This window comes from Microcaecilia unicolor, chromosome 2 (assembly GCF_901765095.1).
Source record: "Microcaecilia unicolor chromosome 2, aMicUni1.1, whole genome shotgun sequence".
NCBI classification, from domain to species: Eukaryota; Metazoa; Chordata; class Amphibia; order Gymnophiona; family Siphonopidae; genus Microcaecilia; species Microcaecilia unicolor.
This window is the reverse complement of record NC_044032.1, coordinates 420,774,864-420,793,089: the sequence shown is the minus strand read 5'-3', so window position 1 is coordinate 420,793,089 and position 18,226 is coordinate 420,774,864. Positions and strand designations below refer to the sequence as shown.

General features: G+C 42.9%; 1 protein-coding gene across 1 annotated transcript in view; it reads left to right on the top strand.

Annotated features, from left to right (window-relative positions):
- Nucleotides 1–8,035: 8,035 nt before the first annotated feature.
- The window catches only part of LOC115461128 (alcohol dehydrogenase 1-like), a 110,204-nt gene continuing 100,013 nt past the window's right edge, over nucleotides 8,036–18,226 (top strand). Inside the window, exon 1 of the mRNA XM_030190724.1 lies at nucleotides 8,036–8,107. Coding sequence (XP_030046584.1) covers nucleotides 8,090–8,107 — 18 coding nt within the window. The 5' untranslated portion in view covers nucleotides 8,036–8,089. The remainder of the gene's footprint in view (nucleotides 8,108–18,226) is intronic.

The following is an 18,226-nucleotide window of genomic DNA, read 5'->3' as shown; positions in this document are numbered from 1 at the left end:
ACATTATGAAACATGATTCAAACCATAAACATATGCTTGTATATCTAATACCTAATAAGCAGACAAAAGCATTATAACTAAAAATGGAACAGAAATTACATAAAAGCAAAAATCCTGCAATCAGAGCAATAGTGTAATCACTGAGGTAGAGTTCAACAGTTCATCCAGTAAATGGAGCAGGTCTTTAATCACACAAATGAGTCCAAAAAATTCTCCTTCCAGTAATGCAGCTGAAGGTGTCACTGTAGATGTCACTGTTTTCAGACTAGTCTCACAGCATGCTTCAAAAGGATGCCAACTCAGAGTAAATAAGGGCGCTTGGAAGGAAAAGCAGAGCAATAAGGTTGTATAGACATGAGGACTAATTTCTGGCAAGTTCTTAAACAAAATGGCAGTAGCTCAAAAATATTGTCAGGTTTGATACTTTATGCAGATCTAATTGAAGTTAATTTGGAATAAAAATACAAAAGAATATACCATATACATTTCCCTGTTTAAAAACTTCAACATACGTCCATACATTTATGCAGTTAACTCAGACGTTCTTAAACAATGTACATCTACACCGCCATGCACATGCTCTGACCATCTAATCAACGTGCAGTGTGCTTTCTAGATATGTTGCCAGGTGACTTTCCAACAATGCATTCAACTGGCAGCAAACAACTTTGACAATGTCTCATTCATTATTAAGTAGAACATCCCTATAAGCTTTCACAGAATTACCCAAAAGGAATGGGAATTTTTCATCCATTGATATCGCAATTAAACTTCCTGCAATGCAAAACATAACTGTAAATCATTATTATGGTAGTAGCCCCCTCTAGTGGCTAAAATAAGGGAAAAAAACAGCAGCTATTCAGAGAAAAAGTTTTTAAAAAAGTGATAAATTTTGCACTCAGATAATGGTAGCACATTATCTCTATAGTAGATGAACTAAATTTAAACAAATTACTGCAGGATGTAAAAACACATGAACTGGCAGTTACCTAGGGTACAGAACATAACAGAACACAGCAGCCAGGCTCATCTTCGGAAAACCTAGATATGAAAGGGCAAAACCACTATGAGAGAAACTACATTGGCTTCCACTCAAGGACCGCGTTACTTTTAAAGTTTGCACATTAGTCCATAAGATCATTTACGGTGAAGCCCCAGCGTACATGTCTGATTTAATAGACCTACCATCCAGAAATGCTAAAATATCATCCCGAACTCACCTCAACCTTCACTACCCAATTTGCAAGGGCCTGAAATACAAGACGCTACACGCGTCAACCTTTTCCTACATGAGCACGCAGTCTTGGAATACATTACTGCGCAACCTAAGAATGATTAACGAACAAGCCTCCTTCCATAAACTACTGAAGACTCACCTGTTTGAACAAACTTACGGAAAGAGCCAAAACACATAGAGACCACACTCACTGTTCACCAATGCAATACACATCCACTTCTGATCCCTCATCCCGTTATCCAGTCAATCATACATTTATTCACAGAACTATGTACACCATATGTCTTGGTGTCTAACAATGCCCTTTTTTCCCATTGTCTCCTTCTAATGTTTCTATGTTGATGTCCCATTGTTATATTCCCAATGATATTCGAATGTCTCGCACAACTCTGTTCAATGTAATCCATAACCTAGTTGTAACAAATGTATTTCTATTATTCATGTCTTATTGTAAGCCACACTGAGCCCGCAAATAGGTGGGAAAATGTGGGATACAAATGCAATAAATAAATAAATAAAGAAAGAAAGAAGCATAATACTATCGTGAGAATTAAACACATTTAATATTGCAGTAGACAAACGTTTTTATTGTAACAAAATTTAAAGAGAAGGGAACTTAAACCAATTGGCGCAAACTAGGTGCTGTCCTTGTTCCAGCATAAAACATGTTCTTACAAGGTACACAAAATATGTTAATGTAAACATTCTTAATGTAAACATTCATATAGATTTACGTTTCCTGTGTGGCAGTGTCTAGAGTGACACAGATATTAATGAAGTAAACAGTGTATGTAAAACAGGAACTGCAGGACAAAGTTTAAAAGCATTTAGCATGTGGACACAACAGAAAAAACACAGGCAAGAACCCACAGCAAATCTCACAGTTAATGACAAAATCCAAAAGTGAATTTGAAGTTTGGAAACCAAGGTAAGAAAAATCAGCTTTACGAAAATTCTTGATGAGGCACAAACAAGGTAAAATTAGTTGCGTACAGTCTTAGTAGGAGGAATGAAACCAGCTGGAAATAAGAAAACTGCATTACAAAAATCAGCATGCCATCAGAAATATAAGAGTGTAAGAATTAGCAACATGTAAACTCTGTCAGGTGTACTGTGGGCAGCACCACCGTGATCCATGATATCAACTTAGACAGGGCTGCACAAAACCCTTTGTCATCCCAATACATTTTCAAAATAGGTATCCGACACTGTTTCAGCTTTAAGAAAGCTGTCTCATACAAAGAATCAGGCTTTAAGGTATGAGTATAGTATGTGGTACAATAAGATGGGCCATTTGGAATTGGATCCAGACTATAGAAATAAATGAATGAGTTTACAGCCTGTGTTACATATGGATGCAAAATAATTAATGAAAACAAGGCAATTATCAGAAGAACATGGCTAAATATGCTCCCTAAAAGAAAGCATAAACTGGAAAAAACCATCAGGACATAATTTCAGCGAAGACTAGTACTGGCAGTGGTCACATAGTCAAGGTTCAAATGATGTAATGTCCTGCTTGTACTGTAAGGTGTCAATGAAGGTGAAAGGGCAATGTTACAAACCTGAAAAAAAATAACTGCAAACAAAAAATCAATTAAAAACAGAGTAGGACAATGAGGGCCTCTGTTTAGGCCCCAAGTAACAATTCACATAATGTGTGCACAATTGATTAACTGGGTAATGAGATATGTTACCAACAAGCCTCTGCTTAAAAATCATTAAACAGACACATGTCATTAATTTGCAGGTTTGAAAATCGAATACTGATGTGACTATTATTCCCTTTTTTATTTTTTGAATGACATGTGGCAATTTGTAAGGAAGGGGAAAAAGTTATAAAACAATAACTTGTGAGGGCAATTTAAACAAATAAGAGCAAACTTAGGCAGTTGCCAAGAAAAGCACTGTAAGAGCATTAAATACTGTACTGTAAGGTATATAAAAAAAAACTTAACAAAAACAATTCCTGTTTTTGTTTTTATATACGCCTTACAGTCAAATTTTAGTATACAGAAATACGACTACATTAAAAAATTAGGGTTCCAGTTTTAGTATATGTGCTGCCAAATAGCAGTGTAAGTGAAACGGAGAGCACCTAAACATTTATTGGTTCTGCTGCGAGGAACCCCCCCCCCCCCCCCCCCCCGATAAAGACAGATGAACAATTGAAAGTCAAGGAATTAAGAGGTTATAATTTAGATTATGCTATAGAAATGCAATAGTGGGCATGATTTTACAATGGTTCTTGTAGTATAGCAGCACCTGCATTCTTTGCTATAATAGTGTCAGAGGATAAAGGAATTAATATTGCATTATCAAATGCATTACACAGGAAAATAATTTCTTTATTGCTGACCATAAGGGTTATGTGAGACAACAAATGACTTTGAAGATAATCATAAACTTTTTCTAGTTAAACCCAGTCATACAAGGAGTATAACGTTCATAAACTGTAAAGGTTTTGTTTTTAAAAGGCAGACCCATTAGGTAGCCTTATACCATATATGGATTGGTCATGTATTCTATCAGTCTCTCCTGATGTGTTTGCACGTGAACAGTCGGTGGCCATTGGTTAATTACTTATGAGTTCTGTGTCAGTTCTGCGTGCACAGCCAGAACAATAACCTTGTGTCCTCTCTCTATCTTCCTTAGCCCTCACACTGTGTCCTCAGCCTGTCAGCAACTGCCAAGGTTACATCCACCTTACATGAAAAACATACTCAGCTGCAAACTTAATGTTATGAAGTGTCAGTTCTCAGCTCCCAAGAAAGCAATGATTGTTACACAAGATGCTGAGTTAGTAGGCTAACATGTGAGAACCAAACTGAGCAAAGTACAGGCCTTAGGCCTAGCCCTTAGGAACAGGCCTAAGCATAGGAAGGCATATACACTTTCCTGATATGGAAGTCGTCCCATCCCCTTTATCATTTTCATCGCCCTTCTCTGTACCTTTTCAAATTCCACTATATCTTTAACCAGACTGAGCTAGACAAGTGGTGTTTTAAAAAATGTGAATTAAGTCAAAAGTTTGGATTTAAAGATTAACATCAGGTTTTCTCAAATACAACAATGCTTTACCATTTAACAATTTTTTTCAGGCAACTTTTAGTGAACTTCTGTTGTTAAAAAAAAGGAGTACCCCAATTCAGCTATCAGATAAGTACAAGTAACATTCTTTAATCTTATTTTCTTAACTAATTCTTTTATTCTTTTTCCCTCTACCAAGAAAGTGATTCTTTGTGTAACCTTTTTGTTTTGCAGGTTCCAGTCCTACTTATTTATTTATGTATTAGGATTTATTTACTGCCTTTTTGAAGGAATTCACTTAGGATTCTAGATTCACTTCTCTAGGTAAGTATGGCTCTAATTATATTCTTTTCCACTCTGTTCTCTCACCACACCCAAATAGTCCCACTGTGTGCATAGGTGAATGTTTCACTTATCTTTGATCTGTCTTGACTTAGGCTTTGGTCTTGCTTGAACGGTAGGGTCCTTCAGTAACTCCAGTGACACGTTTTCCTCTTTGCAGCTTCAAAAACAAGGAAGCACTACCTCCTTGACTGTAAAAACTCATAAAAGTAAATCCCTGACTTTCAGATCCCAGATTTATTTATTAAGCGGTCCTTTTAGAAAGCTGCGGCAAAAGGGGACCTATGCTGGCGTCGGCGCGTGTTTTTGATGTGTGTCGAGGCCCCCTTTTACTGCAGTGGATAAAAGGCGGGTCTTTGGGGTTTTTTTGAGAAATGGCAGTTGCCACGCAGCCATTTCAGGGGGGAGCACTTACCGCCACCCATTGAGGTGGCCAGTAAGGGCTTCCGCGCTAACCCGGCAGTACCAGGCAGCGCACGGCACTACCCAATTACTGCCAGGTACAAACTGGCACTGCAAAAATTTAAATATTTTTACAGCACTGAAAATGGCGCACACTGGGGGAGGGAACTACCGCCAGGCTGTTATAAATATTGCATTACTGAGACATACCAGTGGTTCATCAAGCCCAACATCCTGCCTCCAACAGTGGCCAATCCAGGTCACAAACACCTCGCAAGATCCCAATAAAGTACAATACATTTTATGCTATTTATCCTAGAAATAAGCAGTGGATTTTCCCAAGTCCATTATAATAATGGTCTATGGACTTTTCCTTTAGGAAGCCATCCAAACCTTTTTTAAATCCAGCTAATCTAACTGCGTTTACTACATTCTCCGGCAACGAATTCCAGAGTTCAATTACACAAAATTTTCTCTGAATCATTTTAAAGTTACTACCTTGTAGCTTCATCGCTGTTGTAAATAGCCCCAGATAACCTGAGATCTTTCCTGACTGCCCCGAAGAATCCACTGGACAACCAGGGTGGTTGCCTTCTTCAGGTATGTACACTGGGATCCTGTAGCTTGGGGGAGTGAGGGAGGAGAGCCGGCTCGCACTGAAGAACAACCGGCTCGCAAGATGGTAAAATTTTTAACAACCGGCTCTTGCGAGCCGGTGCGAGCCGACTCCAGCACACCACTAACTAAGTCTCTTCTCGGCTCTTGTACCAGCTGCTCCATAAAGCAGCCCTTGATTTCATCAAGGAATTTTACCTCCCTAGCATGCCTTGATGTCATGTTTACCCAGTCAATATTGGGGTAATTGAAATCACCCATTATTATTGTGTTGCCCAGTTTGTTAGCCTCCCTAATTTCTGATAACATTTCTACATCCGTCTGTTCATCCTGGCCAGGTGGATGGTACACTCCTATCACTATCCTTTTCCCTTTAACACAAGGAGTTTCAATCCATAGGGATTCCAAGATGTGTTTTGTTTCCTGTAGAATTTTCAATCTATTTGATTCTCCTTAACATACAATGCTACCCCACCACCAATAATATAATTTGTACCCTGGTATGACAGCGTCCCACTGGTTGTCCTCCTTCCACCAGGTCTCAGAGATGCCTATTATATCTAATTTTTAATTTAGTGCAATATATTTTAACTCTCCCATCTTATTTCTTAGGCTTCTGGCATACACATATAGACTTTTCAAACTATGTTTGTTGTTCCTATTTACATCTTGCTCAGTAGTTGACAGTGTTAATTTGCAATCTTTTGTCTGATTTTTATTTAAGGACACCTGATCTACTATGGTCTCTTTTGCAACCTCGCTATCGGGATATCCTATCTTCCCTGTTTTGGCGATATCTTTGAAAGATACCTTGTTCTGAACCATACGGTAGCCTGGCAGTACTTCCCTTTTAGCGAGCGGTAAGCCCGCATTGGGCTTACTGCCGCTTCGTTAAAGGGCCCCTAAGCAGGGGCATAGCCAGATAGCAGATTTTGGGTGGGCCTAGGCAAGAAGTGGGTGGGCACCAAATGTTCTCTCCCCCACCCCCACATCAAAAAAATATCTCAGCTGGTGGGAAAATGCTTCTCTCCAGTCTCCACCTTGGTAGTCTGCAGCAGGCATACGCTGAAAACTGAGCATGCGAAGGTGCCAGTATTGTGGAGAGCAGCATTTTTATTACCATGTGCTACTGTTGGATGGGCCTGAGCCCTAAGTGGGTGGGCCTCGGCCCACCCAGGCCCACCTGTGGCTACACCACTGCCCCTAAGACTGAGATTCAGACATAAAAACTCCCCTATTTTGAAAATGAAAGATGAGTCCCTAACTATAAAACCCTTTTCTAGAACTGTTTGCCCTATGCTAGATAGCTGTCCAGTTTGCAGTACTTCAATCACATCACATTCATGGACTTGTAAAGCAAAAAGCAAATTACATAGTAGCATAGTAGATGATGGCAGATAAAGACCTGTATGATCCATCCAGTCTGCTCAACAAGATAAACTCATTGTATGTAATACTTTATGTATATTTATAATTACCACCTTTATATTTATGTTCTATTGTTTTTTTGATCTTATGTTTGTATGTCTATGGTCTTTTTTATACAGTCATGCTCATTTTATTTTGTTTTCATAATTACCATCCTAATATTTATGTTTTTTAGTTTATTAATCTAATATTTATATGTTTATGGCCATTTACTGTTTATATCAATCTGTATCAATTTACAGGGAGGTGGAGGACAGACAGAGAGAGAAAGAGACTAAGTCTGAAATTGACTGGCGGAGAGGAAGTGAGGGGGAGGGGAAGACACTGGAGGGGGAGGTGGAGGGGAGGGGGAGAGAGAGAGAGATTGAGATAGACTGGAGGAGTGGGGGAAAGACATTGGACTGTGGGAGGGGGAGCAGGAAGGAAGAGAGGACAAGAGATACTGACTGGCCCCACGGATGGGGGGAAGGGGTTGAGAGATACTGGTCCCACGGGTGAAAGGAAGGGGACAGGGAGACAGAAAAGAGCTGGGCATGGAGGGAGCATAGAGACAAGGACACAGAGAGGCAATAGGAGCAAACAGGGGCAATGTTGGACACAGAGATAATAGGGACACAGAGGGGCAATATTGATTATGAGAAGGGATAAGTCTGAAGCCCCCAGAGTCACCAGGGAAGGATTCCCACTGACCACCAATGATTCTGCTGGACCCCAGGCGGGTACTTTTTATTTAATTTAAAAGACTTAACCTACTGGTTACAGTTATTTTATAATTAAAGTTCTGGTGCTGTGAAAAGATGACTTTCCAAGCAAGTTTTGTATTGGGATTTTGTTTTGGTTTTGCTTTATTTAGTTGCACAGGGGAAGGTAGGGCTGGGAGCCAGCATGGCTGAGTGAAGACTCTGATAGGTTGAAGATTGTAGGAGGGACTATCAGACTTAAACATAAAGCAGATTTTCCATTAACTACAGTTAGTGCACTTGAGAATTTTAACCAGAGGTTTGCCAGGGCTGCGTTAAGAAAAGGAAACATAATATGGAAACCGCTGGGAAAGTAAGTAGAGAAGTTTAATAATCTCTAGAAACATGTTTGATTGCAGAGAAGGGTACAAATTACTAACGAGGTTTTATTTACCTGGACAGCAGAAGTAGTGAAAGGTCAGAAAGATTTGACAGGAGAATGAACTTAATGAACAGCCATTTTTGGCTAATATCTTATTCTGTTGTGTGGCACTAAGTTTGTGCCTAACCTAAACTCAGCATTGCAGTATTTGTTAGAAAAAAAAGAAAGCATTCTGTTTGAAGGAAGTAGTCTTGATTTCTGATAGTTTTACAGTTTATCCTTGGAAGGAGCTATATTCTTTTTTTTTTCTCCATATTTTTATTAAAGGTTTTTCAAAACATAAGACAGAAAAGTAAACACAAAAGCAAACAAAAACAACATTCCATGGTAAATAAGCGTAAATAAAGATCAGAACATTATCATCGTTCCATGACAATACCTATAGACAAATATTCTGGATACATAAGGTCAAGTAGTGCTATGCAGTTCCTGGCAAAAGAGGTCTAAACGAGCCCAAGTCCTTAAGACAGACTTAACTCTACGAAGTCTATGGGCCAGAATTGTTTCATATTTTCTTATCACACAAACGTAACTCCACCATTCATTATAATTTAGATGTACATTATTTTTCCAATTTGAAACAATTAAGTGCAAAGCAACTGCTAACAGTATATTGAACAACTTCTTATCTGACTCTAGAAGAGAGATATTAGGACAAGAGGCTTGCAGAATTACAACCTCATAAGAGATCGCTGTAGACACAGGCAAGTGAAAAATAAGACACATTTTTGCCCAAATAAGGCGCCAGTATACTCTGACATTTTTGCAGAAGAAGACCATATGCGCTAATGATCCATCACTTTCCTGACAAGACCAGCATTTGAAGTGAAGATCCTTAGTGATTCTTGTTACTCGAGCAGGGGTCCAATAGGCTCTGTGGAATATAAAGTATGAGGATTAGGATATCGCTGCTGACTTAGTGGGACACATGAAGTTAACCCAGAAGCAGTGGCGTAGCAAGGGCGGGGCGGTGGGGGCGGTCCGCCCCGGGTGTCATCGGGTGAGGGGGTGCTCCGTTCCCGCTGCTCCGCCTTTAAAATTTTTTTTTTCTAAGTGCCGGAGAGTGGCAGGCAGCGCGCCTTGCATCTGCCCTGCTAGTAAAGAAGATCTCGCTGACGTCGTCGTCCTTCCCACACTGAGTCCCACCCGCCCTCGCGGTAATAGGAAGTTGCCTCAGAGGAGGGCGGGACTCAATGTGGGAAGGGCGACGACGTCAGACTCAGCGAGATCTTCTTTACTAGCAGGGCAGACACGAGGCTCGCTGCCTGCCACTTTCCGGCGCTTCGAAAAAAATTTTTTTAAAGCAGGACAGGGTAGGAGAACGGATCTCGGGTCGGGTCGGGTCGGATTCAGAGGGGGGAAGGGGATTGGGGAGGGGAGGGGTGGGGGCGCTCAGAGGGGTGCTTAAAGGGGATTAGGGAGGGTGGGAGAGCATCAAGGAGGGGAGAAGGGGATTGGGGAGGGGTGGGGGACCTCAGAGGGGTGCTTAAAGGGTATTAGGGAGGGTGGGGGAGCTCAGAGAGGGGAGAAGGGGATTGGGGAAGGGTGGGGGAGCGCAGAGGGGTGCTTAAAGGTGGTTAGGGAGGGTGGGGGAGCTCAGAGGGGTGCTTAAAGGGGGTTAGGGAGGGTGGGGGAGCTCAGAGGGGTGCGTAAAGGGGATTAGGGAGGGTGGGGGAGCTCAGAGAGGGGAGAAGGGGATTGGGGAGGGGTGGGGGAGCTCAGAGGGGTGCTTAAAGGGGATTAGGGAGGGTGGGAGAGCATCAAGGAGGGGAGAAGGGGATTGGGGAGGGGTGGGGAGCTCAGAGGGGTGCTTAAAGGGGTTTAGGGAGGGTGGGGGAGCTCAGATGGGTGCTCAGATGGGAGAAGGGATCTGAAGCTGGAACTGGTGTCTGACAAGGGGGCAGGAGGGAAAATGGGTCCATGCCTGGGGCAGGTGGGAGAATGGGTCTGGGGCTGAAAGGGGGGGATGCAAGGCATATGGTGGATGAAGGGGACTGGAACTGGGGGCTGAAAAGAGGGGGCAAAGAGAGAGGGGACAGATCCTGGATGGAAGGGGGGCACGTGAGGGAGGGCAGACCCTGGACGGATGGGAGAGGGAGGGCAGACGGATTGAAGGGGCAGAGAGAAAGGGCAGATGGTGGGTGAATGGAAGGGGCAGAGATAGAGGGCAGATGTTGATGGAAGGGGGAGAGAGAGATGGCAGACTGGGGCAGATGGTGCATGGAAGGGGCAGAAGTGGATGGAAGGGAGAGAGGGCAGACAGTGGATGGAAGGGGCAGAGAGAGAGGGCAGACACTGGATGGCAGAGAGAGAGTGAAGACAGATGCTGGATAGAAGGAAGACAGTGAAAAGATGAGGAAAGCAGAAACCAGAGACAACGAACTGTAAATATATATTTTTATTTTTTTGCTTTAGGATAAAGTAGTATTGTAGCTGTGTTAATAAATGTTTATAATAGAACATGTAAATAAGGTAATCTTTTTATTGGACTAATTTTAATACATTTTACTTTCAGAGAACAAAACCCCCTTCCTCAGGTCAGGATAGGACACTAACAGTACTATACTGAATTGACCTGAGGAAGGAGGTTTTGGCCTCTGAAAGCTAAATGTATTAGTCCAATAAAATGATATTATTTGTTTTATTTCTATTTGTTAATTTGTAAAGTGGTGATTGGTATTTGTTAGTTTTTTCAAATTTACATCTGCTGTCTTTATATTTTGCACAGTACTAGAGGACATTTTCTGTTTCTGTGGTGTTGCATTGTATGCAGAGTCTGGCATCAGGGGTTCAGTTTAATTTTTGTCTAAATAGAAAGTTTATGATTACTTATTCTATAGTGGATATGGCTTTCGGTTGGCATTGACTGTGCAGGATCGACGATCTGTACTAATCTGTCTGTTTTCGTTTTACAATAGGTGAATTGATGTTCTAGTGCTCACTGTAGTGTTTAAGATGCATTCCTTTTCCTTGTGTGACTCGTACAAATTACTGCTTATGGTGGAATTGCTCTATAGGTCCTGAGTGTTTTGTATTCTCGGAATGCCTAGTACTGGATTTCGGGGGGGGGGGGGGGGTTGTTAAAAAATGACCAGCCCCGGGTGTCAACTACCCTAGCTACGCCACTGCCCAGAAGGTGTACCAATCAAAGTCAGACGCATCGAAACTTAAATCCTTTTCCCAAGACAGCTTCAATGGAGCAACAGTGTCAACATATAAATCTTGAAGCTTTTTATATAGGAGAGATGCCTTCTTACCACCTGATGTAATGGTGTGGCAAAAGGAGATAAAGTCTGAAGGAGTTGTTATAAGAGAAGGGGCTATATTCTAACCTAAAGTCAGCAATGCAATATTTGTCAGGAAATCTCTCAAATGCTCAAAGATAAATTTAAGTTTAGCCCAATAAAATGGTAGCACCTAACACCTATGTATAACTTGGTTGTTAACCTTTGGTAACCTTTATTTTCAAAAATAGAAACTGTCTGCTTGAAGGAAGCAGGAAGTTTCTTCCTGGTTTGGGGTTTAATACTTTATCCTTTGAAGGGCTGTTTTTTGTGCATATAATAACACTAGTAAAAAAGGCCCGTTTCTGACACAAATGAAAGAGGTGCTAGCAAGGTTTTCCTCGGAGTGTGTATGTTTGAGTGTGTGTGAGAGTGACTGTGTGTGTGAGAGAGAGAGAGTGAATGTGCGAGTGTGTGTGTGTGACAGCCGGGTAGCGCGCTTACGATTTTGCTTCGTATTGCACTTTTTGTGTTGATGGCGGATCTTCCTCGCTTCTGCTGCAGCTTCTGTGTTGTGAAGATGTTTGTGGGATCGTGGGTCCGGGCATGCAACTTGCTTGATTGTTTGAGGCAGTTGGTTTGTGCCTCGTGCTGCTGGCATTCAGTTCGTCTGTCTGTGATAGGTCCCTCATGTTTGTGACGTTGCGTTGCTTTGCCTGGCAACTATGTTGCGTCCCCTTCCCTCTCAGTGCTCAGTCCTCGACGTCATAACGCTTTGACACAAGGGCGGGACAGTGAGACAGATGGTTACAGGTACCATGGACCCTACGAACCCTTCAGTGCCACAAGGAGTCAGCTTCAGAATGTTGGAGTTGGAAATTATTATATAGGATATTGGGGTTAGTTTCAAAGAGCTTATGTGCTTTTGAAGTATAACATGACAGCTTTATATATTAACCATGAACTTTGTGCCATAGCTGCCAAGAGGGGGGGCAGGGAGGACAAAATTCCCCAGGCCCGGGCCTCCAAGGGGGGCCCGGCGCCGCAGTCCCACCCGCCCTCCGTCGTCGACCGTCTGCCCCTTGCATTGAAATCGCAGTCTCACCTCCATGAAAGCAGCACTGCAGGCAGCAGAACGCCTCCCTTCGGGCCTCCTTCCCTCCCTGTGTCCCGCCCTCGTCTGACGTAACTTCCGCGAGGGCGGGACACAAGGAGGGAAGGAGGGCTGAAGAGAGGCGTTCTGCTGCCTGCAGCGCTGCTTTCACGGAGGTGAGACTGCGATTTCAATGCAGGGGGCCCGGCCCGGTGGCGGACAGAGGGGGGAGCGGTGGCAATGACCTCGGGGGGAAGCAGTGGCTGCAGCAACCTTGGGGGGGTGGAGGGGCGAGCGGTGGCAACCTCGGGGGGATGGAGGGGGGGGCAGTGGCTGCAGTGACCTCGGCGGGGTGGAGGGGGGAGTGGTGGCGACCTCGGGGGGGTGGCGGGGGAGAAGCAGCGGCAACCTCGGGGGGGCGGGCCCCAGAGGCGGCCTTGCCCCGGGCCTGGCCCAGTCTCTCGGTGGCCCTGCTTTGTGCCTGCTATTTGGGCACAAGTAGAAGTGTCCAGTGTGCACACTTTTGAAAATACCATTTGTGTGAATAATTTCTTCCCACTACCTGAGTGCCTCCTCTAATTGCAGCAACATGTGAATTGTGGAAGCCAATGGTTAGTTGTAGCCAAAATAATTACATTTTTCAAACAAATCAATTTCCCTGGGTAAATGGCGTTGAAAATTACCCTCCCAAGGTTTATAAAGAGAAAAACATTCAAGCAGGACAAAACTATTGCAATTATCTTAGTCAATGCTAGTCATAATGATAATATCAAGTGATAAACATTCACTGTTAATCAAATAATAAAAGAAAAGCAAGTGAAAAGAGCTTCCTGAATGCATCTAACTATAATGGTATGCCTGAAACTCTAAGATATTCCCAAAGTGTAGAGGTGTGCATGGTCATTAAAAAAATAAAATCCAACAAAGTTCAGTTTGTGTTCATTTACAACAAATTTCTCCCAATGCTGGGGTATTTGTCATGTTCATTTGAATTGTACATTTGTTAATTTTTAAGTATTAACATGTATAAGTGATTTGTGGGCATTTTAAATTTTTAGGCACTTAAAGTAAATGTGCCCTTTGCACATTCCTGCACTAAAGCAACAAGCTAGGGGTTGTGGGGGGAATTCTATTTATGTCACTGAAACAAATTATGGGGAAAAAAAACATGTTTAGCGCTATTCTATAAACCTCACCTAAAGTTAGGCACGGTTTATAGAATACACATAGCGCCGTCCCTGTGACTAAAATTTAGGCATGGCCATTGGCACCAGCTAAAACCTGGTGTAAATGCCAGCTTCCAACTTACCCCCGTTTACAAAGCATTGCAGCAATGCCAACTCAGCCCATTCAAAGTGAATGGGCTGTGTCGCCATTAGGCCAACGGCAGCCTGTAAACAGGGGGGTTAGGCGCAGATCGGGCATATTTTATAATAGTGAGCGTAATTGCCCACAACCCAACCCGTCCATGCTCCTCCAGTGGCCATGCCCGCTTTTGAGATCCGTGCATTAGAATTTATGCACATCACTTTACAGAATATGCTTAGAAAGTTGTGCACTTAAATTCAAATTAGGGCTGATAATTGCTTGTTATTGGCCAATTATTGGTGCCGATTGGCTTGTTAATCAATTAAATTGCTTGTGCAATTTGACTGCACTGCCAAATTTGTGCGGGCAACTTTATTATTCCCACCTTAGTAAATCCCTTATCCCTAATTTGTCCTGTTTGTTTGTCCTAATTAAATTGTAAGCTTTGTCGAGCAGGGACTGTTTCTTCATGTCCAGTGTACAGCACTGCGTATGTCTAGTAGCGCTATAGAAATGATAAATAGTAGTAGTCGCCAAATATAGAATTCCCCTGTGTGTATTTATGTGAATCGTGATATTTCTTTTTTATAAAGTTATTGAATAAATACATTACTTCAACAGTAATAGAAGAAATAAAGTAAAAAATCAAAACATTATTCAACCATAATAACTACTAAATTTTGCCCATAAATATGCATAGGTAAAATTAGAGAATAAAAGAAATAAAACTACAAGAAGAAAGAAATAAACAGGGATGGGACAAATCAACATTTAGCCCCTACAGCCAACTAAACAGCATCCATAATTTAGGAAGCTGCAGGAATAGCCCTAATCATGGGCATAGTTTGACTATTTCATTTAGGGGCAAAGAGTGTGGCTTGGCACATTGGCATATTCATTTGTGTACGTATATCTTATACATATGTATTATGGTTATTCAAAAAAAACCAACCCACACACACATACACAAACTCACCAGACTAAAACTCTGAATATGAAGTCAGCACGTCGAAATAATGAAGTTTTTTTTAACTGAAATGAGCCAGCGCCATGGGAAGTCTTTATGTCCCCTACTACTATTACTACTACTATTTAGCATTTCTATAGCGCTACAAGGCAAAGAGCTTACAATCTAATAGACAAAAAATAAAGTAAGCAAATCAAATCAATTAATGTGTACAGGAAGGAGGAGAGGAGGGTAGGTGGAGACGAGTGGTTACAAGTGGTTACGAGTCAAAAGCAATGTTAAAGAGGTGGGCTTTCAGTCTAGATTTAAAGGTGGCCAAGGATGGGGCAAGACGTAGGGGCTCAGGAAGTTTATTCCAGGCGTAGGGTGCAGCGAGACAGAAGGCGCGAAGTCTGGAGTTGGCAGTAGTGGAGAAGGGAACAGATAAGAAGGATTTATCCATGGAGCGGAGTGCACGGGAAGGGGTGTAGGGAAGGACGACTGTGGAGAGATACTGTGGAGCAGCAGAGTGAGTACATTTATAGGTTAGTAGAAGAAGTTTGAACAGGATACGAAAACGGATAGGGAGCCAGTGAAGCGACTTGAGGAGAGGGGTAGTATGAGTAAAGCGACCCTGGCGGAAGATGAGACGGGCAGCAGAGTTTTGAACCGATTGGAGAGGGGAGAGGTGACTAAGTGGGAGGCCAGCAAGAAGCAGATTGCAGTAGTCTAAACGAGAGGTGACAAGGGTGTTGATGAGGGTTTTGGTAGAGTGCTCGGAAAGAAAGGGGCGGATTTTATGGATGTTGTAAAGAAAGAAACGACAGGTCTTGGCGATCTGCTGGATATGATCAGAGAAGGAGAGAGAAGAGTCAAAGATGACCCGAAGGTTTCGGGCTGAGGAGACAGGGAGAATGAGAGAGCGGGGGGAGTGGGGAGGTGGGTTTGGGGGGAAAATGAGAAGCTCGGTTTTGGTCATGTTTAATTTCAGGTGGCGTTGAGACATCCAGACAGCAATGTCAGACAAGCATGCTGAAACTTTGGTTTGGATGCAAGGTGAGATATCAGGGGTAGAAAGGTAGATTTGGGAGTCATCAGCATAGAGATGGTAGGAAAAGCCATGGGATGAGATTAATGAACCAAGGGAAGAAGTGTAGATAGAAAAGAGGAGGGGACCAAGAACATAACCCTGAGGTACGCCAACAGGCAGAGGGATAGAAGTAGAAGAGGATCCACCAGAGTGAACACTGAAGGTGCGGAGGGAGAGGTAGGAAGAGAACCAGGAAAGGACAGAGCCCTGGAATCCAAGTGAGGACAGGATATCGAGGAGTATGCTGTGATCGACAGTGTCAAAAGCAGCGGAAAGATCAAGAAGAATGAGGATGGAATAGAGACCTCTGGATTTAGCCAGTAATAGGTCATTGGAGACTTTAGTAAGCGCAGTTTCGGTTGAGTGGAGAGGGCGAAAATCAGATTGTAGTGGGTCAAGAATAGCATGTGAGGACAGAAAATCAAGTCAGCGGCAGTGAACAGCACGCTCAAGTAATTTGGAGAGAAAGGGAAAGAGGGAGATGGGTCAGTAATTAGAGGGACAAGTAGGATCGAGTGAAGGCTTCCTAAGGAGAGGTGTGACCACAGCATGTTTAAAGGCAGCAGGGACAGTCGCAGTGGAAAGTGAGAGGTTGAGAATGTGACAGATAAAAGGAATAAGAGCAGGAGAGATGGCATTAAGAAGGTGGGTGGGAATGGGATCAGAGGAACAGGTGGTACATTTTGAGGAAGAAAGGAGAAGTGTAGTTTCCTCAATAGTAACTTCAGGAAAGGAGGAAAGGGAATGAGTGGGAGGAGAGAGAGGGGAACGAACTAGTGGAGGGAGAGGTGGCGAGGTAGAGAATGCAAGGTTTATCTTTTGAACCTTGTCGTGAAAGAATTCAGCAAGGGTCTGAGGAGATAATGAAGGGGGAGTTGGGAGAGGGGGCACCTTGAGGAGAGAGTTCAATGTGGTGAAGAGAAGTTGAGGGTTAGAGCCAAGAGAGTTGGCCAAGAGAGTTGGCTCTAACATTCATACAAATCAGCAAGGGGAGAATGCACTTTTCCCTCTCCACTTTCCATAGGGCTAACTACTTCTCCAAATCCCAGCTTTCTTCCTCCTTACCAGCAACTCCTCATACCATGCCACATGGATAGAAAAAAATATACCCCCCCCCCCCAAACAGGCATCACTGGTTTTCCCGAGGCCATCCACAGAAAGCAGTCCCTCCCCTCTTTATGGGCAGCACTTTTTGTCTAGCCTTCCTTCCCCAGAGACAGTACTTACCCCCCCCCCGCATAACTTTTTTACTCTTGGCCCCCTCCACTTACCCCCAGGCACACCTCATGACAGTCTGCTGCCTGAAGTGAGGGTGAGGTGGCACCCCCCAAGACAACAAAAAGAAAGGGGCCCCTGAAAACTGATCAGGAAGCAGGGTGAGGAGGTCCCCTCACTCTAAATACTAGCTAGGCAGTTGCCCCAGGAATAAAAAAGAATATAATTTATATTCCCAAGCTATTCAAAACAAAACAAAAACTGACAACATTGATTATACTCAACAAAAATTGAGTTAAATTATGTTGTCTAATATAATACTTTTTGAGTAAAAAGTAAAAGTACTGCAACCACAATAAATGCAACTATTAATATTTTATCCCAACAATTGTTTTCCTCTACAGTTCAATCCTTTTTGTTTTTAGTAAACCAAAATTTTTAAAAATGTCTGGCATTGATGTGAGTGTGCTTGTGAGTCATTATTAAAACCAGCACAGCTATAAAGGTTTTCAACAACTGCACTAGCAGAAAGTGGATTGTTCAGTCTGATAAAAATTCCCTTCAAATCAGGCCAGGCTGCAATATTACTGGTGTCCTCTGACTGATGGGTTGATGATCAGAAGCAAATACAGGCACTAGAGGCCAATAACGCCATACTGTGTTTGCGCCCGCCCGATGATCAGAGCCGGTAAGAGCATGTAATACCGTGCTTGCCGGCTCTGAATGCAAATTGTGGACTTCATAAAATGCTCCCAGGAATATAGCTTCCTTACCTTGTGTGCTGAGCCCCCCCAACCCCCCCCCCCCAAAACCCACTACCCACAACTCTACACCACTACCATAGACCTTACAGGTGAAGGGGGGGGCACCTATATATGGGTACAGTGGGTTTGTGGTGGGTTTTGGAGAGCTCGCTGTTTCCTCCACAAATGTAACAGGTGGGGGGGGGGTATAGGCCTGAGTCCACCTGTCTGAAGTGCACTGCAGTACCCACTAAAACTGCTCCTGGGACCTGCATACTGCTGTCATGGACCTGAGTATAAGATCTGAGGCTGGCATACAGGCTGGCACAACATATTTTTTTTTATTATGATTTTGCAATATTACATCCATTTCAAAAATGTATTAGATACAGAGAAAATATTAAACATACTATAACATAAAGAATATCATT